Source organism: Theropithecus gelada, chromosome 10 (genome assembly GCF_003255815.1).
Source record: "Theropithecus gelada isolate Dixy chromosome 10, Tgel_1.0, whole genome shotgun sequence".
In the NCBI taxonomy this organism is placed as follows: Eukaryota; Metazoa; Chordata; class Mammalia; order Primates; family Cercopithecidae; genus Theropithecus; species Theropithecus gelada.
Genome location: NC_037678.1, coordinates 22741410 through 22765669, shown reverse-complemented (window position 1 = coordinate 22765669; position 24260 = coordinate 22741410). Strand labels below are relative to the sequence as shown.

The 24260-nt window shown below is 52.8% G+C and overlaps 1 protein-coding gene across 2 annotated transcripts in view; it reads right to left on the bottom strand.

The window, feature by feature from the left end:
• MN1 (MN1 proto-oncogene, transcriptional regulator) overlaps positions 1-19286 on the bottom strand; it is a 53743-nt gene extending 34457 nt beyond the window's left edge. The window contains exon 1 of one of the 2 annotated variants that reach the window (XR_003121552.1): positions 14551-18343. Coding sequence is in view for 1 of the 2 variants with exons in the window: in XM_025400346.1 (XP_025256131.1) it covers positions 14551-18331 (3781 nt within the window). In the remaining variant the exon portion in view is untranslated. Of the gene's footprint in view, positions 1-14550 lie in introns of both variants that reach the window. The other variant, XM_025400346.1, reaches the window with a different exon arrangement.
• Between the last annotated feature and the right edge of the window lie 4974 nt (positions 19287-24260).

Here is a 24260-nt window from a genome sequence, read left to right as displayed (position 1 = left end):
ATGCATATCAGGGAACTGTTCCTTAGGGTCACAGGGAGAGCTGTCGGGTGGTAAAAAATACCTTGGCGCTACCATCCCGCTGCTAGGAACCTGTGCCTGATGGTGGCAGGCTGTGACCAGACCACAGGGTCTGACTGCCCCGAACAAGGAGAAGGTCTGCACATATAATCCTCCCCTCCCTTCCCTGGCCCCACACTGGCCTAATAGTGAAGCCTGAAATTGCTGATGCAGGGGCAGTGGGTTCCAGCCTAGCCCCGCCCTATGACATGGTGACATTTATTGAGCAAGTCCCCAGTGCCAGGCCCGGGGCTAAGTGCCTGAAGTACAGCCTGGCACTGTTTCCCCTCCAGCCTGCACCACTTGCTAGCCATCTGTGCCTTTCGCTTCCTCATCCCTAAGATGGGACAAACAATAGCGACAATGCCACCACGCACTTCCTAGGTTCACTGATGCCCCACATATGAACCACCTGGTATATAGTCAGTGCTCAGTAAAACCTGGTGCTGGCATGGTACTTTCTCTGTGTTAAGCAGGCTTCTGAGTATCAACTCATATATTTATTAACTCGCTGAATCCTTCTAGTTCCATGAGGCAGGAACTATTATTATTCTCTTTCACCAATGAGGAAATGAAGGAACAGAAAGATTAAGTAACCCGCCCAAGGACACACAGCTAGGAACTGGAATTGCTGGGGTTTGAACCCAGGTAGTCTGGCTTCAAAGCCTGTGCCCTTGGTCACATAATTATAATGCTAGCTAAAACATCTTATTTGGTCCTCACAATATTTATGTGAGGTACACACTATTTTTTTTCCTTTTTTCAATTTCATCTATGAGGAAAGAAAGCTGGGAGCAGTGAGGTGGCTTGTCCGAGGTCGCCCAGCTCAGAAGAATCAAAACGCCAGGACTGAAGCCCACAGCAACCATCTGACAGGCTATGATGCTACTGTAGCTTCCCCAAGGTCAAGAATTCTCTCCCGCACGATGTCCACCTCCACAAGAGGAAGGGAACAAGGGCTGTTGTCACCAACCACAGGATGGACATCGTGGTGCCTTTTTTTTTTTTTTTTTCCTTGAGACTGAGTCTTGCTCTGTCACCCAGGCTGGACTGCAATGGTGCAATCTTGGCTCACTGCAACCTCCACCTCCCGTGTTTAAGCAATTCTCCTGCCTCAGCCTCCTGAGCAGCTGGGATTACAGGCACCTACCACACCCCACTCATTTTTGTATTTTTAGTAGAGACGGGGTTCCATCATGTTGGCCAAGCTGGTCTTGAACTCCTGACCTCAGGTGATCCACTTGCCTCACCTTCCCAAAGTGCTGGGATTGCACGCGTGAGACACTGTGCCTGGCCCTGTCGTGGTGCTTTTTAAACAGGCTTAGAAACCTCCAGTTTAAGAAGACCCAGCTCTGGTCTGCACAAGGCTTACCCAGATAAAATCAAATCCTAGCTCTCAGGTGAGGGCGTTGAGGGGCAGGAAGGGAAGGCCAAGGCCAAGGGTCAACTATAGTCCTTTCCTGGATCTGCGCCTGTGCTGTGTGACCTTGGCCAAGTTGCCTGCCCTCTCTGGGCGTTCATTATCTCAACTGGAAAATGTTGTAGGGAAGCGGTACAAAAAACAGGAGAAGGTGTCTCCCATTCTAGAATTGTACCTAAAGTTTCACGTTAGTGCCATATTGATAATGAAAAACCACAAGCATGTGTTTTAAATGTTCAGTTACTGCACTGTTACAGGGTCTACCACTGTCAAGTCTGGACACCTAAGCGAATATCTCCACGTACACACACCCAGGCAAGGAAAACTGGGTCAGCAGACACTGGCCCGTGACGGCCAGTGCAACAAGCTCTCAAAGACTTTCCACGATGATGCCGCCGCAGGCTCCTGCTGGTCTGCCTGAAGTCAGCCTTCTAAGAAGTTCTGAATTTCCATTCCTCCCAAAATGGCCATAGAGGCCTTGGCAGAAAGCCGGCCCCTGAGAACTGCCCCTCAGAGGGTACTCGGGAGCTGGAAGCAGCCCCTTTCCCAAAAGTCACATAAAGGGGAGCAGGACTGGGGCCCCTGGATCTACCCAGCAGTCATACAGAAGCCAGGAGCAGGGGATGCACCTAGGGGATCACAGGCATTCCCCAGGAGCAGAGAACTGAGCCCCCTCCCAGGCCAGGCCAGGGCTGAGCGCACACAGCTCAGATTTCAGGACCAGTTTCTCTGTTTGTTGAAACCACCAAACACCCCCAAATCCACCCAAAATGTGGGCAAGCCCAGCCTTTCTCTCTATTTCGGCCTTAATGTGAATGGACTGTCAAAAAATACAACCGCCATTACCGTCCGCTACATAATCTAATGTCAAAAAGCTCGGACGCAGAGGAGGGAAGGTAGGGGCCTGCTGAGAACTAGGACACCAGTTTTTGCAGGCTTAAAAACAGATCAATTTTACTCTAAAGTTTAAAATGAAACATGCTCTTGTTTGGGAAAAGAATTTCATTAGGGGGAAAATATAATATAAAAATACCCATTTAGAAAGAATGTGCTATTAATTCTTAGCACTCTATGCAGAGGGGAAAATTGCATTTTTATCTAAATGGTTTTTCTGCATAAGCCATTTACAATATTCTTTGCCTCTCTGTAATAGGCCCTGCTACCATTAGTACTGGGACAACCAGGCTGAGGGCTGAAATCGCCCTCAAACACATTTAATACATAACCTCTGAAAATCTATTCCAACAGGGACCTTAGCAAACAGGCCGGCATTCCTTTTTTTAAGGAAGAAATAAATATTTCTGGGTTGTGGGTAGGGGGGAGTTGGGGAGTAGTGTGCTGATGCGGGAGGAAAGGACAAGATGGTTTAAGTTAAAAACAAATGGTCTGAGTCCCTTTAGCCAGATGTAAAATTGCAATCGTTTTTTGGTTGGACGATTGCAACTATTTGACCGCCTGCATCTATATAGATGTGTGTGCTGGCATCCGTCACACACATACACACACACACGCACACGGGTTTCCATCAAACAAGCAAACAAGGAAAAGATGAAATTTGGGATATGAAAACAAACTATTTTTAAACACTAAAGCAAACACACCAAGATAGTAATACTGCTATTTTCCCATTAAACCAAGTTTCTCTCAATTTGAAAAGCGAGAATAATCTAAACAATACTTCCAAACAAACTGCTCGGAGTCTGGGTGCTGTGGCCTCCGCCGTTCCTGACAACGGAAAAACCCCCTCTGTCGAGAAGCAAAAACACAGGCAGGGATGGGGCTGGCCGCTTCGCCACGTCCGGCCACGTCGCACCAAAGGAGTCCTCCCCCACATCTTACGCCTGGACGCCAAGACGTCTCAAACTTCAAAATGCAATACTTTTTCTTTTTTCCAAAAAGTTTTTTTTAAAGTCTTCCAGCTCTTTCTCTCTTAGGTTCCCAAAATAACTACTTACTTAATACCAAATGTTGGGGAACTAAATTAGTTCATTAAGGAAATGCAGGGGCCGTGATGGGCACCGAGCGTGGGGGTTCTTGCAATTTCGCTGCCATGAGCCAGAACGCCTCTGGCTGCTCTCTTCCAGCGTTACCTAGCCCATAAATTATTCCTTTAAAACCAGGAGTCTAGAAATGTCATAATTATAGCTGGTACAGGTAACAGGTGTGCCCCCCATGGCCCCTCCCAGGCCCACCACGGCCATCCAGACAAGCCTCTGGAAGATTTAGTGGTCTTGCCTGGGGTGTCGTAATTACCGGAAACGACTCTGGTTTTAAGGGTTAGATAAAGACCCTCTCCAAATTTAAGGCCAGACACCAATGTCCATTAGACTTTAACGGGCCCACATAAAAAAAGAAATTGTATCCTCATCTCTCCAAATGCCTGTTTCCTCAGCGCCTTCAGTTCATTGCAGACTGGCTCAGCGCCGAAAAGACTCCGTCTGGCCCTCACTCTGCAAAGGCAAGGCCTTGGTGGGAACCGTCGAGATGAGTTTGGAATTAAGCAAATGGTGGGGGATGCCGAGGACACCATTTCTCAAAAACTGTTCTGGCCAAACCCTGGCATTTTGATGGTTGTTTTTTGAGTGGAATTTTAGCCCATCATCTAAAGGCAGAGAGACAGGAAGGCTGTGGGGAGCCCAGAAAGGAAGAGGGGGCCCCCCAAAGAAGCGGGGATGAAGTGCTCGCACCATCAAAATGACACATGCTCCCCTTTAGAGACTCGGTGTTAGGAAAGGCCAAAGCTGAGGGCTGTTTTGCTTTGTTTTTCCTTTTCTCAGCTTTCGAGATTTATGCATACTTTTTCTTCCTTCTTTGGAAGTCAAACGATGCATTTCTTAAAAGTTAAACACACACACACATCCTCCTACCACCACCACTACCATGTGTGAAGGAAGCGGCATAAAAGGTGCTGCAAAGAGGTTGAATATTCCCAACTGTCCACTCATGTGCAGAGACCTGGCCCACACGAGTGTTCAACTCCCAGGCAATTAAGAATTAATGCTCGGAAACTCTCAAGGTCCGAGAACCAAGGCACCAGAAGGAAGCCCGTGTTCTTTGACTGTCTCCAAGGCTCTGGGAGGCTGTATTTGCTCAACGACTGGGCTTTTTCTCCCTCGTCCTGGACGAGTGATGGTAAAAGGTGCCACTCGTCTCCTCTTCCTGTCCTGGGGAGGTGATGGGAACCTAGCCTACTGGTGACCATTATTCTACGCCAGGCAATGGGGCCCTATTAATGCGTGTGCGCATGCGTGCACACACACACACACACACACACACACACCCCTAATCCCAGCAAAATGCTTCACAGGCGCTGAGCACAAAATAAATGCTTATTAACTAAACTGACCCAAAATAGTGAAATGTACAAGTAAATTAATCATGCCTTTCCCGGAGGCCTAACAGGATTACAAATTCGGCAAAAATTGACCGCACGGAGATCAATACGCGTCTACTTCAAACTGAACGAGGCCAAAACTTTGTATGAGCTTCTTCTTGGGGGAAAAATTATTTTTTCATTTCTTATTAAGACTTTTCAGGCCTATGTGGTATGTGTGCGCGTGCACGTGCGTGTGTGCACACAAGCAAAGCCTGGCAAAAGGCATTCAAAGCTTTCTGCCCAGACAATTTAGAGAAATAGTCATGGCATAAGGATCGTGAAATTGCTCCTGTTCTAAAAAGCCAAATTTTGATCCGCAGCCTCCCTTCCTTCAAATACTAAACAACGGCCAAAAGTTACATTGCAGGGGATGAAAATGGCCAATTTGTTTTTAGCCAATTAGTTCTCGCTGCAAAAGCATTAAGGGCTTCTGAAGGCTGGACCTGGGGTCTCCTGGATGGGAGGAAAGAGGAGACTCTTAATTTCTCCAGCTCCTTTTCACACTTAGCTTATCTCCAATCAGGGAAATCTTCCTCTTGCTGGATTTGTCACTTACTTTGGTCTCCTTTTTGCCTACCATTCAGAAAAATGACAAATATATACATTGTGTGGGAGGGCATCACGGGGCACGCTTGCATTTCAAGGCATTGGGACCTGCCTACAAGGTCTGTGAAAGCCAAGATCATCCCTGAAGGGTCTTGCTAGGAGGGAAGTCTTAGTGGCCACCTTACAGGATCACCAGGGGAAAGGTCACTCCCTTTTCCCACCCCCATCATCCCTCTTTTATGGAAAGATCTGGGCCTCAAGGGACCAGCTCCTCTGCAGGCATTGGCCACAGGCACGTCTGGGTCTTGACCTACCCAGGGCCCATCTGGGTCTTCATCCCCTTTGAGCCTGCCTCAGCCACTAACTCAACAGAAACGGGTCCTGACTGCTGCTAACAGACCCACAATGCCCAGTCTCGGGCTGGGTCCTCTGGATCTATTTCCCCCATACATGTGCAGCGATGTGGGAGTCCCGGGCCTCAGAGGGAAAACTTGGGCAAGAACCTTCTGTCCTTTGTGATGACCGACACCAGCTGCCAAGTAATTCATATACCCTCAGCCTAGCCCAGGTGATGTTGTTATAAATGACTTCCACATTTATAAATTATTTTCCACTCGCGAACCCCACGAGTCAGTAAACGACACTTCAACTCATGTCGTTGCATTTCTCACTGCCCCATCCGTCCCTCCGCCATGCCCCTATCCTGAGAAAATACACTACACCCCAATTTCCATCTACCCTTCCTCATTGGAGGTGCTTCTCTCTCTGCCTTCTGATATATTCGGAAATGAGGACCTAGAGTGTCCACATTAGGATCGGGGCCCTAAAATTTAAAAGGACGCTTTCAAATAGCACACAAGGACCAGGAAGAACCCACTAACTTCTCAGCAAATTCTCAACCAACCCCTGCTTTCTCTGGAAGACTGAGCTTTGGGAATTTCAAAGCAGGCTAGGTTTTCTGCCGACTTCCCCACCTCTTCTCTGATCATGATGGTCCCTCAGAAGTATTTTACTCCTGGTGGTCGCTGCCAATCACTCAACAATGCTTGTGTTCCAAGATCCAAGGGCGTCTGAAAACACTGCTTCACAGTAACTGAAAAGGGCCATATCTTTTTTTTTCTTTTTGACACCTCACCCTGCCCTGAATGACTGGATGAGCAAGAAGCTGTGTGTGTGTGTACACACGTGCGCATGTGTGGAGGGGTTCACTTATTAACTGTCATCTCACGTTCCTGGAGTTCCCAAATACAACCAAGAAAACCAGACCAGGCACACTGGGGCCCTCAACTTTGACGCAGAGAGATTTCTCCCAGTCATACCATGCAGAACGAGTGGCATCAGAAAGACCGCCCCCCCCAAGACGATGTCACTCCAGGGAAATTTTTGTCCCAAGTGTTGAGATCAAACAAAACCATCATGCCCAAAACTCTTTAAATTCTTCTCAGCACTGAGAAGAAAAAAAGTACTTTTCAATCCTCACAGTTGAATGCATCGACGGGCCACTTAGTTCTCATGAGTCAGGCTGCTCGAAGAGCGAGCAGGAAAAACAAAGCCGCAAGAGTCTCTTGCCTCAGCACCAAAGTTAGTCCACATTTCCTCCAAAGACATGACCATGGCCATAGACTTCTGAGTAACTATGGAGATTGTTTTTGAGACACCCAGGATAAAAACAAGACCTGGTTCTCTTGTGGGTATCTTTGAAGTCCGCAACTTTCCATAGCAATGGGTCCCAAATATGCCCTCGCCAAAGGGTCTCCCTGTTTCCCTAAACTATTTCCCAACACACCTTGCATCTCCCAAACCAAATACCGGCACAGGTAAGTCAGACTGCAGCCCAAGAAACCAGAGGTAGACGGAAGGAGCAGAATCCTAGGAGCAAACATTTTGGGGGAGTCCAAGATTTTCCACAGAGAGATCAAAAATGGGAATAAGATGGAAGCTTCTGGTCACATAGCTGATCCTATAAACGCCAGGGAAGTAGGGCAAGGTGAGTTCGCTGGACTCGGAGCTTTCAAGATGAGAACACGGAAACACGATTTCCCTCAACAATGTGAGTTTATATGGGAATGTTTATTGGGGAATTTTTTCTCCCTTTTTGGATAAGTCCATTCCATGGAAGATATTCCTTCTGGGACATTCACAGAGAGTCAGCATGTTATTACGAATGCTCTAAGACCTCCAAACTGCTAGATTCAATTGCCTTATGTTTAAAGGGCATTTGGATCCCTACGATGATGCGTACATTGTGAAAAGATACGCAAACAATCACTATAAAGTTCTCTCTGCTCCGGCTTCGCAAGGAAGCGGTGATTATGAAATCACACCCGCTTTCTCAGCCGAGACAGAATGACAATTTGGGATGCTGTGGCTATGACAAGTCCTGACTCAGGAGGTACCCAGGGTGCCAGTCTAATATGGTCTTGTCAGGTCCAAACTGGAAGCTATCGGGAATCCAGCTTCCACCCCTTGGATTTCAAGACTGGGAGAAACCCGTGGCCGTTTCTCCCCTCCGTGCCAGGGGCAAACACCGTGTTGGGAGGAGACACTTCACTGGCTGCTCAAAACCTCGGAGGCTGCTGATTAAAATGCAGGCCGGCACACAAAGCAGGTCTCAGCATCCTATAATAATTACATCCTGAGAACATGATGCCTTTCAAAAATCCCTCCCCGCGCAAGTAAATGAAATTTAACTCTGCTTCTCCATCCTGGTCACAAAATAAGTTTGGAGGTTTTGCCCCCTGAAGCGCACACTTGCAGGGTATCATCTCACCCACGCTCTGCAAAGCAGCTGATCACCCAGGTGAGTCTGTGTGCTGTCCTGTCATCGGAAGGTGGCAGGAAATGACCAGGGCCACCTTCGTGTGGGGTGGCCCATTGGGCACAATGTGCCAGGATCCCAGAACCATCTCTCCCTTTGGGTCCTGTTCACAGTTTCTCCGGGCCCTGGGTGGCTCTGAGCTGGGGACTGTGGCTGAGCTGTTCTGCATCAGGACACAGAGGGTCCCTGCAGGCAGGACCATGACTAATTTGAAAGCCCAGCGACGTCTCCGCCACGTCGTTGGTACAAAAAGATTACAATAAAGGCTAGGAATTTCCATAAATGAGAAGCAGCGTTCGCTTCCCACAACTGGTGGGGGTAGATGCGGGGGGGAGTAAAGAAGGGGAGGGGGCACTGATTCAAAGATTCCTCTCCTGGCAGGAAACTGGTGTTAGCTGAACTCAGCCAGAGAGACACCTCCACGCACGCTCACGCACAAAACCCAGCGAGGGGCGACGTGCGTCTGCTACTGAAATACTCCAGATCAAAGTCACCCACAGCCCAGGAGGCCCGGGAGGCTGAGATTTCGTAATTAGGATCTTCAAAATCCTCCCTCTATTTTTAGGACTCACGCTCATTCAGTCCTTTGCAGAATCAGAACCTGTCAGCTAAGGCCATTGAGACTGAAGGGTGAGCTCCTTTCCCTGCTCGCCTTCAGAAAGCAGATTAAGGGTAAACTGGAGGAGTGACTCCAGATTGGATGGAAATACACTCGTCCATGCATATGTATATATGCGGATGCTGGGATGGGACGAGGGGGAGAGAGGGGGGCTTCTTCCCATGCTGAACTGCATGGGGCCCTGCTTTGCTCCCCTGAGATACAGACCCAGAGCTTCCACCCACCTCAGCTGTTCTCTTTCGAGCTGGTCCCCAGACCACTTCATTTGGCTCCAGTATGTGTGAGAAGGCGAGGAGGCTTGAAAAATTTCCTCCAAATGTCCCTCTTCTCAATCACGCACTCATGTATACATCAACATCTCCACCAAGAGCGATCAAATCCCACACTCAAATCTGTCCACCCAAGACGCGCCTAAATATAGACACCATCCTAAAACAAACACATCGTCGGCAAGTCAAAATCCTGACCTGAGTCAAAATGATGAGGTTGGGCGATCCCAGCCCCTCCAGACCAAAGAACTGGGTGGAACAAGCAGTGGGCAGTGAGAAAAGGACAGAAGGTGAACCCACTGGTTGCAGCCCCCCACCCCCTCCGACAAACAGAGGACCCCTCTGGCATGAGAGGATTTGGTGTTTTTACGTTGCGGTGCGCTTGGGAGGCCCGCTTGCTCCCACACACTCCCCAGACATTTGATCCTATTATATAAAGCTACAGCCTTTTAATCTCTAAAAATAGCCAAACAGAGGTAAATACGGTATTCCTTACCAAGAGTATTTATCTCTCCTAAATGCTTTCGGCAAAGCTGATCACTCCCTGGGCCAAGAACACAATCCGACGTCATTGTCATTCAAGTGGAGAGAAACGGGTCACAAGTGATTGTGCTACATTTTCCAGCATAGAGTGAGTTTAGGAGATCCCGTGAAATCCCAGTGACCCACTCAAGTTGGCCCTTCCACAGTAGGAAGAATTTTCCTCCTCTGATTTCACCTGGTCCTGCCGGACTATTTATTAAAAATGTATATTTTATATCGGCACAAGGTATCAAGTAACTTCTTGGCAAGAGTAGCCGCATTTCCAAAACCTATTAAGATTCTTTGTGGAAATTTAAATACCTCTGTCAGGCAAACAAAATCATATCAGGAATCATAGAATTTCATTGCTAGAAAGAGAAATTAGATTAACTAACTCTCACTCCTTTCCTAGAAACCTCAATAAACTAGAAGAACATTTCAACAGTTCCTTATTTCCGGTCTGAAGGGGCCTCACAAGAAATCTAGGTGAATATATATTAAAGAAAGCTATACTACTTGAGGAAAGCCCTTCAATCTGCAAAAATTGCATATATATATATATGAATACATAAATATATTTTGCATATTAGAAAGCAATGGCTATTTAAAATCAAAACAGCCAGAAAAACCCAGTGGTAGAAAACCATGACAAGTTCAACACTGCCAGCCTTCAGCCCCTTAAAACATCCTTGTCCTTTATTAATATTTAGTAGAAATGTATGATTGCAGATGTGTGTTAGGTTGGGGTTTTATGTCGGGAGGCGGGCAAAGTAGACAGGTTTATTACAGCCATGAAATATTAAACAAGCACCAAAGAACAGTAGTTTGATGTCCTGGGATATCCAGGGAGCAGGCAGGCCCAAACGTCAGCTGCACAAAGGGGGCCCTATCTGTTTACATTATCCCTTATTAACACCTGCGAAGTTTTGGGTTACATCTTCCGGAGGCGCAAAAGTCACATGAAGGCATGCAACTCGTGCTGGGTAATTTCACAGGGAAACAGGATTGCAAAGCTCTTTGCCTTCCCCAGACAAGTTCGAATGAGCCTTAAAAATTCTCTCAGGAAAACAGGGCTTTGCTCTGAGGCTAGGAACTCCCTGCCCCCCCCACCCCAAGTCTGCCCCATGTCTAAAGAAATTCCATGTTCAAATCATGTCTGCCTAGGATTGCTCAGTGCTGTTACTGTGTTCTGACTGCAACACTGAGAGAAGCATGAAATTCCAAAAATTTCTCTGGCATCACTGTAAAAATATCATACTTCCAAAAAGAGCAGGATTGCTTGCAGAGTGTGTATCGAGACTGCTCCCATTTCAATGTATGTGAAAGACTACTTCAAGACTGCCCTGAGTTTCAAGATAGAGCTACCAGGGGAGAGGCGGTTTGGCAAGGATAAATGTATTACAGAATACAGTTAATTCAACTTTTGAAAATTGTAAGGGGCAGGAGGGGAGAACACGTACTTTTTCCAACTTCATATACGTTATCTATAATCTATCATTATCTTTCCTTCTCTGTGTTGAAATTCTTCCATAGCCACACACCTATTACAAAGACAGGCGGATGATTTTGCAAACTCTTTTTAAATTCATGTAATTCTCACCAATTTAATTGATGTTTGAAAAGGCCCAAACTCAGGCTGGGTTTGTTGGTTTTTTTTTTTTTTTTTTTTTCCTTTTCACAATCTCACCCTTCCCCCACCACAACTTTGTACAAATAGAGCCTCATGATCAGAGGTGAAGTTGCATTATATAAAAGTTGTTGGGTGGGTTGATTAGAAGTCAAGAGAAGCATGATTTGGAAAGACTAGCTAGATTTCCTGGTTTAAAAAATCATCATCCCATGTGATGTTGGCCTAGACTCTGAGAGAACGACAACTTGCCAGTCAAGTTCCCTCCCCTCCAAAGGACATCTCAAGCCCATAAGACAATCTGGGCACGTCCCAGTGGCTGCACGCCTTGTGCAGTTCTGAAGACTGATTCGTTCCCTCCAATCCGAGCACGGATCATTTTGTTAAATACCGACTAGTATTCTGTCATTGGAGCGAAGAATTTCAGAAACGGTGTTAATATTTAATCACATTAGTACTGGCATGTTTTACGGCGTGACAAAATAAAATATCATTACAAAAATGGGCTTTGCCTGCAAGGGGGTTAGAAAAAAAAAATGGTGGGGCTGGTACCTAGAGAAGGTCTATTCAAAACCACTGGACACCACTGCTCAAGGCTAATGGGACCATGAGCATGTTTTTAAAGGAAAAGCAGAACATTTTGCTATGGTTTTTTTTTCCTGTCTCTATTTTGAAGTGGCACACTTCACTCTGATTTTCCGCCAGGGGACTCAGGGGCCTGTAGAAAGCTCTGTGTACCTATTTATACAACATGTGCAGATGGAACTACAGGGTGCTATCATAATGAAAAGTTTAATCATCCTTATTTACTACCAGTGAGGGAGCGGGATTCAGATGCAGATACCTTAGAAAGCCTTAACTAGCAACCCCAAGGCTGCAGAAGCTTCCAGTGACCTCAATTCGCTGCTTTATCGAGGAAACTGTCCTTCCCATACCACAGAGTAGAAAACAAAGGAGGTCAAGTGGGTGTCCCTGCTGGTGCTTATAAGGCAGCCAGCCCTGCTGGTCCCTGATGGAAGTCCCTGTCGTCCCGCGTGCAGGGGAGGGCTTCCTTTAGCTTACAGGGGAAATCAACCCTTAAGTGACTAGCATCTGTTTCTAAAAAATATTTTCATTCATCTGACTGTGATGATGACACAAACAAAACATTTCTTTGGTTGACATTTCTTCATTCACAGCCTGCATCTTCATCTCTAAAGGAAGGGTTGGAAAGGGGATGGGGAGAGGCATTTTCTAAAAATCTCATTAAAATGACCCTATACCTGTCCACCTAGTCTATGAAGGCCCTTTAAAAGACTTGAAGATGAAGTGCTACTGTTTTTCTTTAAATTAATTCTTTAAATCAGGGTTTTGTTCCTTGTTTTAACTTTTCTCACCTCATTTTGGCTAATATGTTCTTAATTACTAGGGGTGGGTGAAGGATGAGAAGGGTAAGGGGGAGGGGCGGCCAGGCCAGGCCAGGTAGAAGTGACAGGGGCTGAGATTTGTGCTAACCAGCTATCGATCGATCGGGCCAGATCGAGATGTTGTGTACAAGAGAATAAAGGGGTGGGGGGAGCAAGCAGGATGCTGTGTCCAACTCGATTTTAAAAAGGGGGAAAAAAAGGGAGAAGAAGCTGAGGGTCCCAAACTAACCAATTTATGGCCTTGCCTGGGAGAAGCCTGGAGAATGCTGATGCTGGCCGCAGCGTCTGCTGTGCATGCTAAACACCCGGCTTCAAATGAGAGAGTGCGTCCCGGGCGTCCTGGGCTGGGCAGTAACCGCGGAACAAAGAGAAAAAGCAGAGAGGCCGCATTCATGAATTAGAAAACCTAAGCGGGAAAGCTACCCGGGATGGGCGCCTTGAAAGCCCCAAGTTTTGAACCACCCAACTCCCAGCCCACTCCCGCCTCCTCTCCTCTTACCTCCCCCAGCCCCCCGTGCCATTCTCCTAAAACCTACCCTCACCTTAAATCCAGGGTCAAGATATGGCAGGATATGGGGAGGATGAGGGAAACGAAGGCAGAGGAGGAAAGAACTGTAAAAGAGGGCAAGAATCGCATTGAGAGGGGGTACATTTTTAAAAACAAGGTTAAAATGTCAGCCACTGGTTCCATGGCGATAGTCTGTCTAGGGAAACCAAGGGAATTCAACTATAGTTTAAAAGAAAGAGGTAGAAAGAAAAAAATGATGTTATCTGATTTTAAGAAGCCATTCGATATATATAGATACGTATATAGACACACATACCTATATAGACACCTATATATACACACACCTTTTATATATATACATTTTAAAGCTCCTTTCAGATAAAATAAATATCTACGGCAACCCAGTCATCCTTAGGTTAAAGAGAACTGTTATTACTTTAACTGGAAAGGCAGCCCATTTACTAACCCCACCCCTCCCACCTTAAAGGCCTCTAGGCCTGGTGGGAAGGGGGTGTTTAGAATGCAAACGAAAGCTGGGACAGGACATCTGTCACCAAAGCCAAGCGAGATATTGACAAACACGGATCCTTTGTGTCTTAAGAATATATATCCATATCTCCATACACAAATGATGTCCTGACTGAGTGGTCTGGTCTCTGCCAGGCCGACCCCACCCCAGCATTCCCCCTCCCCAAACCCACCAAATGTCAAGGCGGTGCACCCTGAAAAGGTTCCCTGCCTCCTCAACCCCCACAGGTCTCCAGTTTTTCAATGAAACTCTGATAGTTAAGAAGAGACAAAATAGCTATTCATTAGGAACAAATGTCAAATTAGGCATTGCCTCTGAGTGATGCTGCTGACACCAGGGCTGGTAACTTTTTTTCTAAAGATGCTGGCACCTAAAAGAACTAGAGCTAGAGGCTGACTAACTAGGAAAAGGTGGGAGGCGTTAACACAACTTCCCAGGTGTCCTGCCAGGGAAGGCAGCACACAGCTGCTAAAAAGTGGAACCTGCCTAAATGTTGAGGGTGGGGAAGGGTCTTAGTGTGAAAGGGAAGGGGCAACTCAGCTAAAACTGGGGGTGTGGGGGAGGCTGTGCAGTGTACTCTACAAGATTCCCAAAGGGCTGCCATCTAAGTTTTTACCACCCTGTGGCACTAGAATCTACCTGGCAGCATGTGGGGGGCTTGGGGGCAGTGGGGGGGTGGTCTGTCCTCACAGCTCTTGGTGTAAGCAAAGGTGGGATAACCAGCTCCTAGTTGGAGATTAGGAGGGTCTGTGCCCTCCAAACCTCAAAGGACCCCAAGGCGCAAAGGCTAAGGCCTGCCCTGGGGATGGGGCGGGTCACCCGGGAAGTGAGAGGAAAATGGGTGGGCATATACCTTCTTTGCTGTTGGGGTTCTGGGGTTTGGCCTTCTCCCAGGGCGCCAACGTCTTGTCGTCGTCCGCGCTGTCCACCAGGGCCTTGTCAGCGGGCATGTACCAGGCAGCGCTGTGCTCTGCCATCAGCGAGTCCAGGTCGATGGTGCTCATGGCGCTCTTGACTGCCTCGGAGCAGCAGCTGCCCAGCTCGCTGTCGCCATTCTGCGCCCCTGAGGCCCCGACGGCGCACTCACCCTTCTTGCCACCCTTCAGCCCCAGAGGCTGGTCCTCGGAGATGCTGAACTGCTGCCTCTGTAGCTGAATCTGCGCCTGAAGGATCTCCAGGGGGTGGATCTCGTCGGGTGGTGGGGCGCCACTGCTGCTCGTCGGGGTGCGGACCTGCTCCAGGCCCGGCGTGCCCGGATGGCCCGGGCCCCCACCGCCGCCGTAGCTGTCAGGGGTCGAGGTAGAGTTAGACATGATGCCCAGGCCGAGGGCGGGCGGGGGCGCCTTCGGTCCGTGTTCCCCGGCGCCTACACGGGGAGGGAGTTTGGGCGAGCCGGTCACCAGGGGACTCCTGCTCGCTTTAACTAGTGCCTGGGGGTTGTCAGAACTGGACGACACCTCGTCCTCATTGGCGTAGCTCGTGCTCACCTCGTCCGAGGCGAACTCACCCACGTGCGGCGAACTACTGTCCGATTTGGCCCCACCGTCCAGGGACCCAATGAGGTCTGGCTGATCCCCCAGGAGCAACTCAGCCCCCTTCCCCCAGGATGGCGACGTGAGCGCCTTTTCGTGGGGCGTCGGTGCCCCGCGCGTCTCGCCTGCGGAGCTTCCCCCGACGGCTGCACCTGACGCTTGCTGCTGCCCTGGGCTCACCCCAGGTGCGCCCCCGCTGTCCGGAGCCGCCGAGTACTTGTCAAAGAAGGTGCCAGGGCTCACGTGACCACTGTCCCTTTTTCTGCGACCCCGTCCCCGGCCGCCGCCCCCGGGGACCGGCTTGCCGTCATTCCCCGACGTGGATTCCAGGGTGTAGTTGGGGGAGAGGCTGGTGCCGTCCCCCTGGGCTGGAGGGTTGGGTGGCCCCGAGGCTTTGGAGCCGCTGCTACTGGTCCCGGATGGGCCTCCGGTTCCTGGGGCCCCAGGAGCAGTCCCTCCTGGGAAGTAATCCGAGCCCGGGTTGCCGGCCACTGCCGCGCCGTCGGTCTCGTTCTGGCTCAGTTTCCTCTTGCCCTCGGGCGGGTTCTTCTTGTTGAAGGTCACGTTGAGGTTGGGGGCCCCGAGGCTGGCGATCATGTTCTGGCAAGCGGTGGAGAGCGCAGCCAGGCAGCTCTGGCCGAACAGGTTGTCCTTGGAGCTGGGCTTGTTGAAGGAGCCCAGCGAGAGCGCGCCCAGTTTACTGGCCGAGGTGCGCTGGCTGGGCTGGAAATCAGGCTGCGGCGGGTAGGCACCCCCGCCACCGCCGCCACCGGAGCTGCCACCGCCCCCTCCCGCGCTGGGGGGTGAGTTCACGCCTGGACCACTGTGTGGCGTGGCCTGCCGGCTTGCTGCACCAAACGGAAAGCCCGGCTGGCCCCCAAGCGCAGACGTAGCGAAGTCCGGCGGAGGGGGCCGGCGCTCGGAAGCAGCGCCGGGGAGCCCCACGCCCGCCCCGGGCGACTGCAGCTGACCCAGGCCGCCCAGACTGCCCCCGAACTGCAGGCCCGGTGAGGGCAGCGCGGGCACGTGGCCCTCTCCGGGCATCCTCATCGGGTCCTGCAGAGGGCCCCGGAACAGCACCCCCGAGCCACCGGGCGGAGGAGGGGGCGCCAGGCTGGGGTCGTGCGGGCCACAGTCAGCGGGCAGGCCCGAGCCGCCCATCCTACGGGGCAGCAGGTCTCCGGGCGGCGGGTGCGGACCTGAGAACCACGCGCTCTCTTGCGCCAAGTGCGGCGCCTGCTGCTCGAAGGTGCCCAGACGCCCGGCGCCCGTGCTGCCGCCTTCGCGCTCAAAGTTCGGCTGAGCCAAACCGCCCACCGGGCCGCCATGCACCAGGCCGCCCTGGCTCACGTCCCCGGGGTGGCCTAGTTGAGCCAGGTTGGGCTGGCGCAGCCGCTGCTGCTGATTCCGCGACGCCATCTGCTTAATCATGAGGGCCGCGTTTTGGCGCTGCTGCTGCTGCTGCTGTTGCTGTTGCTGTTGCTGCTGCTGCTGCTGCTGTTGCTGCTGTTGCTGCTGCTGCTGCTGCAGGGACTGGTGGTCCGGGGCCGGATGCTGCAGGGGCGGCCCCGAAGGGAAGCTGTCGGGCACAGGCGGTGTGAACTCGCCGGGTAGGCCTGGGTAGGCGGAGGGGGAGAGGTGGTTATCCAGAGCGCCGTTGTGCATGCTGCCGTTCCACGAAGCGCAGCGGTCCACTCCCGCGCTGCCCGGGAAGTCGAAGCGCGGCCTCTTGGCCACGTTCATGTAGGGGGGCGCGTCGAAATGCTGCAGCCGCTGGTTGGGTGCCTGCTGCGGAGGAGGATGCTGCATGCTGAAAACAGGCTCGGAATAAGGGTGCATGCTCCGGTTCTCCAGCCGGTGGATGGGATACTCGAATTGCGCGTGCTGGCTGGGCAGCATGGGGCCTCCGTCCTGCAGGCCGCCGCTGGGCGTGCCCGCCTCGCCCTGCTGGGGCCGAGGGAGCGCAGGCGGGCACGAATTTTGTCGGACTAGAAGCCCGGGTGGCGGCGGCGGCTGCTGCTGTGGCGGTTGCTGCGGGGGCTGCTGCTGAGCGGGTGGCGGGGCCTGCTGGGGAGGCTGCATTAACGGGTGCCTGGAGCCCACTGAGGGCTCCAGACCCACAGGCATCTTTCTGGCCCCACCGAACCTCTCAAAGAACACACCATGCTGCTGCTGCTGCTGCTGCTGGGGTTGCTGCTGCTGCTGCTGCTGCGGCTGCTGCTGCGGTGGCTGGGCGTGCATTTTGGATAAGCCCACCATGCCCGCAGCCCTGGGCATGGCCGAGGCGCCCGGGAAAGCGCCCCCGGGAACCTGGCGACCAGCTGCATAATGAGGCAGCTGCCCTTCGGAGTCAGAGGGCGAAAACATGTCAAAATGTCCCGAGGGCCCCTCGCCCGGGTAATTGTATTCCAGCGAGTCGACGGCTCCTTGGTTCGTCACCCTCCGGGGCTCCAGACTGTGGGAATCGGAGCTGCTGGAGGAGGGCAGGCCGTGGAAGGAGGCGGCTCGGTTAGGGCTCTGGTCCAGCGGCAGGCATGGGGCCGGCACGGCGTGGCCGGAGGCACCCGAACTGTGGAAGTCCGGGAGGTTCCCCGGTCGCTGCGGGCCGAAGCTCTCAGGCCCCTGGCTCTCCGCCATGTGCTCATAACCCTCGGCGAAGGGCGGCTGGCTGCCCAGGCCTCCGGCTGCGCCGCCGTAGCCGAGCAGGCGACCCCCGTGCAGGCACGAGGCCCCCGGGTCCGGGCCACCGAAGTTGCCCCCAAAGTGGGGGTGATGCTGGTGGGGATGGTGACTTCCCGGGTGGCCGTGGTGAGGCTGCTGGCCGCCAAAGAAGCCGTGCACAGGCTGCGCCTGCAGCCCCCCTGCGTGCAACTCCGAGTGGCCGCGCGTGTGGAAGCCGTAGGGCTCCATGTTCATACCCAAGATCGGGGGCTCGCCCAGCGCGCTCATGGCAGGATCCACAGGGCCAGGGGGCCCCCCAGTGTGGAAAGTCGGGGCCTTAAAGTGGGTGTTCATGCTCAGTCCGGTCTCGTTAAAGTTCCTCTCGCCCTGGCCAGCGTTCCTGCTGTTGATCTGGGGCTCGAATTGGTCCAGCCCAAACATACTTGGCGGGGGGCAGAGGGAGATCAATAGGGCATGACAGCCTGCTCTCCGCGGCGCGCCTCCGGCCAGCTACTCGTTCCAGCCCAGGATTGGGCGCTCCGGGACGCTCAGCACCGCGGGGGCTCAGCGCGCACCTCCACCCCGCCTGATGTGAGGGACGGGGGGCGGGTATCACCTCCTCTCCCGAAGCTCCGATTCTGCCCGGGGAGGGCCTCTCACATCTTGCGAGGCCGCGGGGCCTCTAGGAGCCGTGTTGGGGGGCCCATGCCCCGGGCGGTTGTCACAGCCGCGGGTGGGTCTGCGGGGAGGGGACGAAGCCGCGGATGAACGGAGACAAAAAGTTAAGTGGGGGGAATAGGGAGGGAAGGGGGTTGGGAGAGCAGAGCGATCACCTTCTCAAGTCCGATTGGGTCTGTTGGGGAGCCCCCAGGACGCCGCCCGCAGCCTCCCGGAGTCCGTGGCAGAGCTGCTAAGGGCAGGGGAGGGAGACCCTTCAAAGCCGCGGCTAGCGCCGGGCACCGACAGAGCGGTCCCTCCCCCCGCCCCCCGGAGTCCCCGCGCCCCGCAGCCCGAGCCTCCACCGAGCACGATCCGCTCGCACAATCCCTGTAGGCTCCGGGCGAGCCGCTGCTGCTTCTTCAGCGGGTCAGAGGACTGGAGGCTCCGCTCGGCATCGCGGGTGCTGGCCCCCGAGCCGAGGACGCAGAGGGGCTGGGAGGCGGCAGGCGCCGGGGGTCGGAGCGGAGGGTCGGGGGAAAGGCGCGGCTCCTCTGCTCGGCAGCGGGTGCGCTGCGCCCAGCGCGCAGCTTCGCGGCCACGTCCGCCGCCTGCCGCTTCTGTCCTCCGCCGTTGGGTGTCTGAGTTCGCTGGAGTCTCAGCGCACCGTTGCAGGCGCGGGAGGGCAGCGAGACGAGGGGTTGGGTCGCTCCAAGGCTCCGGTTCCCTGCCTCCGCGCTGAGGTGCTTCGCGAGTCCCTCTCGGACCTGAGGGAGGGGGGCGTACGCGGGTCGGGGGGCCACGCCGGGCGAGCAAGCTGAGGCGTTCCCGCTGCGCTCTCAGAGCCTGGAATCGGGGGAGGGGGGCGCGGGGGCAGCTCTGGGGGGTCTGCGCACCCCTCTCCCGACTAGCGGGGGGGGCTCTGCGTGGGGCGTTCCGAGGGTCTCGGCTCCCCTCTCTGTGTCTGCCTCTCGCCCAGCGCCGGGAGAAGCAGCAACAAGTTTTGCATTTCAGCAATCAATTTCAGCCATTACATTTGCACCAATCAGCGCCGCCCAAGCTCCGGGCCCGGGGCGGGGCTCGCTCTTAAGGTGGTCCGGGGTCCTGGCTGCCGAGGCCCCCGCCACGAACCCGCATTACCCCAGCTCTGGGGTCCCCCGCGCCCGCCTCGCTTCGGGGTCCGGCGTCAGTGCGCTGGGGGCGCGCCCTGGCCTCCGGGCGCATCGGGCTGGAGAGGGTGCAGGAGGAGGAGAATGGCGGGAGCTTGGCTTTGTTCACCCCCTTCCCATTCACACAGTTCCCAACTCCCCACCCCCAACTGGAGCGAGACCCACCGGGTGGGCAGGGGGCGGGGAGGTGGGCGGTGAGCGGTACGGGGCGCTCAGACAATGAGGTCGCCAGGCAAAGACCCTGGACTCGCCACGGAAAGTCGCCAAGTGTCTACTGCGCTTCGGCTCCGGGGTGAACACTCCCTTCTCCGCTAGCGGCGCCCAAGTTAGCCGGCCCTGGGATTTTCTTGGAGGGTAAAGCAGACGGGGAACCTCGAAGTTAGGGTTATCCTCGAGAGACCTAGGCGCTTGCTCACTCCTCCGTCACTAGGACGCTCACAATTGTTCCCCTTCCCCACTGCCTGGGGTTCCCGGTTCTCACCCGCAGGCGTGGGCTCCAAGGAGTCACAGTCACTCAGCCACTTTATGGGGGAGCACATCGGTTGAGCCCAGTAACCGGAGCGACTTGCGAGGCGGCTGGGAACTCCAGAAGACACGCACGAAGAGGGCGCACCCGCCGGCCCGCACACCTTGCCCTAGGCCACCAGGTCCAAGGCCCAGGCCCATTGCGGGTGCGAGGTTGGCCTCCTTAAGAGATCAATTAAACTGAAGAGGCCGAGGAATGGAATTGGACTGTGATACTAAAATCAATAGGAGTAATTTAATATCTGCCCTGCTCTTTATGAAATATTTATCCTAATAATCTTAGTTAAAATGTTTAGATCTTCCCGATCCCCACCGAGGCTGAAATCTATCTTGCAATTAGAAGTTGGAAGTTAGAGGTGATGGAGGATAGAGGAGGTGTTTATTCTGTGCGCCTGTGTGCGTGTGCGCGCGCGTGCGTGCGTGCGTGTGTGTGTGTGTGCATGCGTGTGTGTGTTCCTCCCTAAAGTGTGTGTGGGGAAGGAGAGGGGAGAAGGCCTTTAATTTTCCTTGCCATAAAATAGCACCAGGCGATTTTGCTAGCAGATTCGCATTCTTAGGAGAAGGGCGAAAAAAGAACTTTCTTTGAAGTGCCCCTGATATCGCTATTAAATCTAAATAAAATTAAGCATGGTGTATAAAAATGCCTTTTCCCCCCACAAAAGAAAGTGTTTATCGCCCGAGTCTGTCTAGCGTTTGCTAAATTGCGCATGAAATCTGAAATGAAATAAACGTTATAATAAAACCAACCCCTGAGCCCTTTTTATTTAAAAACCTTAGATTAAGCACTCCACCGTCGCGGGCAGGAGTTAAAAAGTTACCATGTCGTGCGCGCAGATTCATTGCTCCCCGGAGTTGCGGCTAGGAAGGCAGTGCAACGTATGCCAGAACCGCCCCAGAACCGACGTGCCGGGGGTGGGGGGATATGGGTTCAACTTTGCGCTAGTGGCGGAATTCCTAAGAAATTGCCCCCCGCCCAAAAAAAATTTTAATTAAAAATAAACAAACAAGAAAAACCAACAACTTTAAAACTCAGCCAGAGCAAGCTCAGATCCAAGACCTTTCTCGGGGCCTTCCTGTTGCGGAAGTTTACAGACGTATATATATTTTTTTCTTTTTTGAAATTAAAAATGAAAATTACCCCCATCAAAAATGGGGTCCATAAATAAGCAGGGGAAGAAGTATTTGTACAGGGCGGTGGAGTTTTTAAAGGATTTTTCTGCAGGATCAGGTTGTTGGTCTGTGATTAAATATTGATTTTGTGTAATTAGTTTTCATGTGAACTATCCTCTTGCTGATAGCTTAGAGGTTTCAGAACTAGAAAAGAAATGGAATTGGACATGGAAATTATTACTTAGCAAAGTGACAGGGAAGTGAGAGGCAGAGAAAAGACTGAGGCTTTGCTGATTTAGGCACAAAGAAATAAAGGCTTGGGTAGGCCTCCAGTGACACCCTCCTCCCGGGGCTTAGGACCCTGGGGCTCTGGGGTTCCCCAGACAGAGCAGCAGGGATCTTGAACCTCCTGGACAAAAAGGGGGAGGCAATAGGAAAATCTGGTTGTGAGGAAGAGGCCCCACATGGGCAAAGGCCTGGGCATAGTCCAAGACACTGGGTCACATACTCAGTCTGCTCTCGACTATAGGTGTCTCCTGAGGCACCTATGAGCCGCCTGTGATTTTGTGTCTGGAGGAAACAGGGAAAAGTGGGGACCTGTCTGGAGCCTGGGGGTGGGCCAGGAGGGTGGGAAGAATGGCTCACAGGCCCGTCGTCTGGGGAGACCTGGATAGGGGCGTGTGCAGAGCTGAGGCATGACTTCACACAGGCCTGGGCGGGGGTCTCCAGCACACCTGGGCAGGTTTCCTGTGGAATAATTCCGTGTGCTCCAGAGAGCGGGGGGTGTGGGAGTATTTTTCTGGGGCTGTTTCCAAGAGTTAGCTCTACAAGGTGTGTGAGTGGCTGAAAGAAGGGAGTGTTTGGGCCTGGTGGAGTTTCTGTGCAGGATGTGTGTCTGGGCCACCTTTCTTTAACACAGCAAATGTTGTGCGGGTGTGTGGCGCACATCTGCATGTTGTGCCTTGGCTTGTGTGCAGGTGGCAGGGCATCTGTGTGTGTTTCTGTCCATGCCTGTGTGGGCGTGCGTGCATGGATCTGTGGGTGTCTTGGTGCATGTGCATTGTCTGTCCTCCAACCCCCCTTTTCTGTGTGTGTGAGCCACTGCGTTTGTACCTGTGTGTGTGCAGCTGCCTCACCCCTTATATGCCTGTATCTCTGCTCTAGTGTAACTGTTTTTTCTGTGAGTGTGAGGGCGTGTGCCTCACAGCCTGTGCCCATCTGTGCCCATGTATGCGCCGGCGTGTGCGCCTCCACAGTGTGGGCTCCCCTGCGTGTGCCTGTGTGTGCTTTCGCCCGCAAGGTCCCGCAGTGTTTCTTTGGAACAGACACATTGCCCCCTAGCGCTCAGACGAATTCAAAGTCCCCGCAGGCGCAGAGCGGGGAGCAGCAGGAGCTTCAGGGCCCTCCACCCACCAGGCTTTCTCCATCCTCCTCCCTCTCCAGATCCCCCTCCGGGGTCGCTGAGTGTGCTGGCAACGACCAGAGGAGGCTCCCTGGGCAAGGGAAGGAGGAGACACAGCTGGATGGGGCCCCGGAGCTGGACAGGGATGTTTTAAGCTGGCGACAAGTGGGGAACTGTCTGGGATGGCCCCCAGGGAGCTGCCCAGAATACTGGCCACTGATGTGGATAGCCTGGCACAGCTCAGCTAGTCCAGGACCCCCAGCCTGCAGCCCCACCAGCGAACTCTCACTCTATAGAAACACAAAGCAACCCACACCAAATGCCCTTCACCCAGGAGACACACAGCCTTGTGCCTGCCCCATAGGCCCCCAACACCAGCACACACACATGTACACACTTACCTCCATAGTGTGTGGCTATGTCAACAAATACGCGCACTTGCACACACACACAAAGCAATATCGGCATACATGTACTCACACACACACACCCCCCTCCATAGTGTGTGGATGTCAGCACACACACACATATACACCACCATCGCATGTGGCTATGTCAGCACACACACACTCACACACACACTCCTCCATAGTGTGTGGATGTCAGCATCCATGCACTCACACACACACACACCCCTCCATAGTGTGTAGATGTCAACACATTCACACACACACCTCCATAGCGTGTGGATGTCAGCACAAACACACACACACATACACCTCCATAGTGTGTGGATGTCAGCATCCATGTACTCACACACACACACACCCCTCCATAGTGTGTAGATGTCAACACATTCACACACACATACACCTCCATAGTGTGTGGATGTCAGCACAAACACACACACACATATACACCTCCATAGTGTAGGGATGTCAGCACACACACACACACACACCCCTCCCCATAGTGGACGAGGCTGCCCACTGGCTTCAGGACATGGAAGTCTCCTTCCGTGTCAGGCTTGGTGCTTTGTGCGTTATACCCATGGTCATCCTCACAGCAACCCCATGAGGTGGGGACTCAGAACCCATTCTACAGATGAGGAGATAGAGGCTCACACCAGTCAAGGGACTTTCCCAAAGTTGAGCAGTGGCAGAGCTGAGATTCGAATCTCCCTGACGCTGAAGCCTGGCTCTTAACCACTGCCCGCCCTACCTGAATGTGATAGTTCAGATAAAACACTTAGCACAGTGCAGGGGACATGGTAAGTGCCAAGAAGTGTTAGCAACCTTTATTACCACTGTGATTATTAACAAATATGATCAAAATTATGATTCATGTTATTCTCAGTGTCTCCCTCACCCACACAAACATGAGAAACTAGTACAAACACACACACACACAGAGCAATAGCCTTAGCCTTCTTCCTCTAATCCCCATATCCTTTGAGCTTGGAAACTCACGGGGATCACAGAAGCTCAAGTCCTTCTTGCAGGCAGTGTTCCTAGAAGGACTGGAGGGGAAGCTACTTCGCCGGACACCTGGGGTTGACAGAACAGGC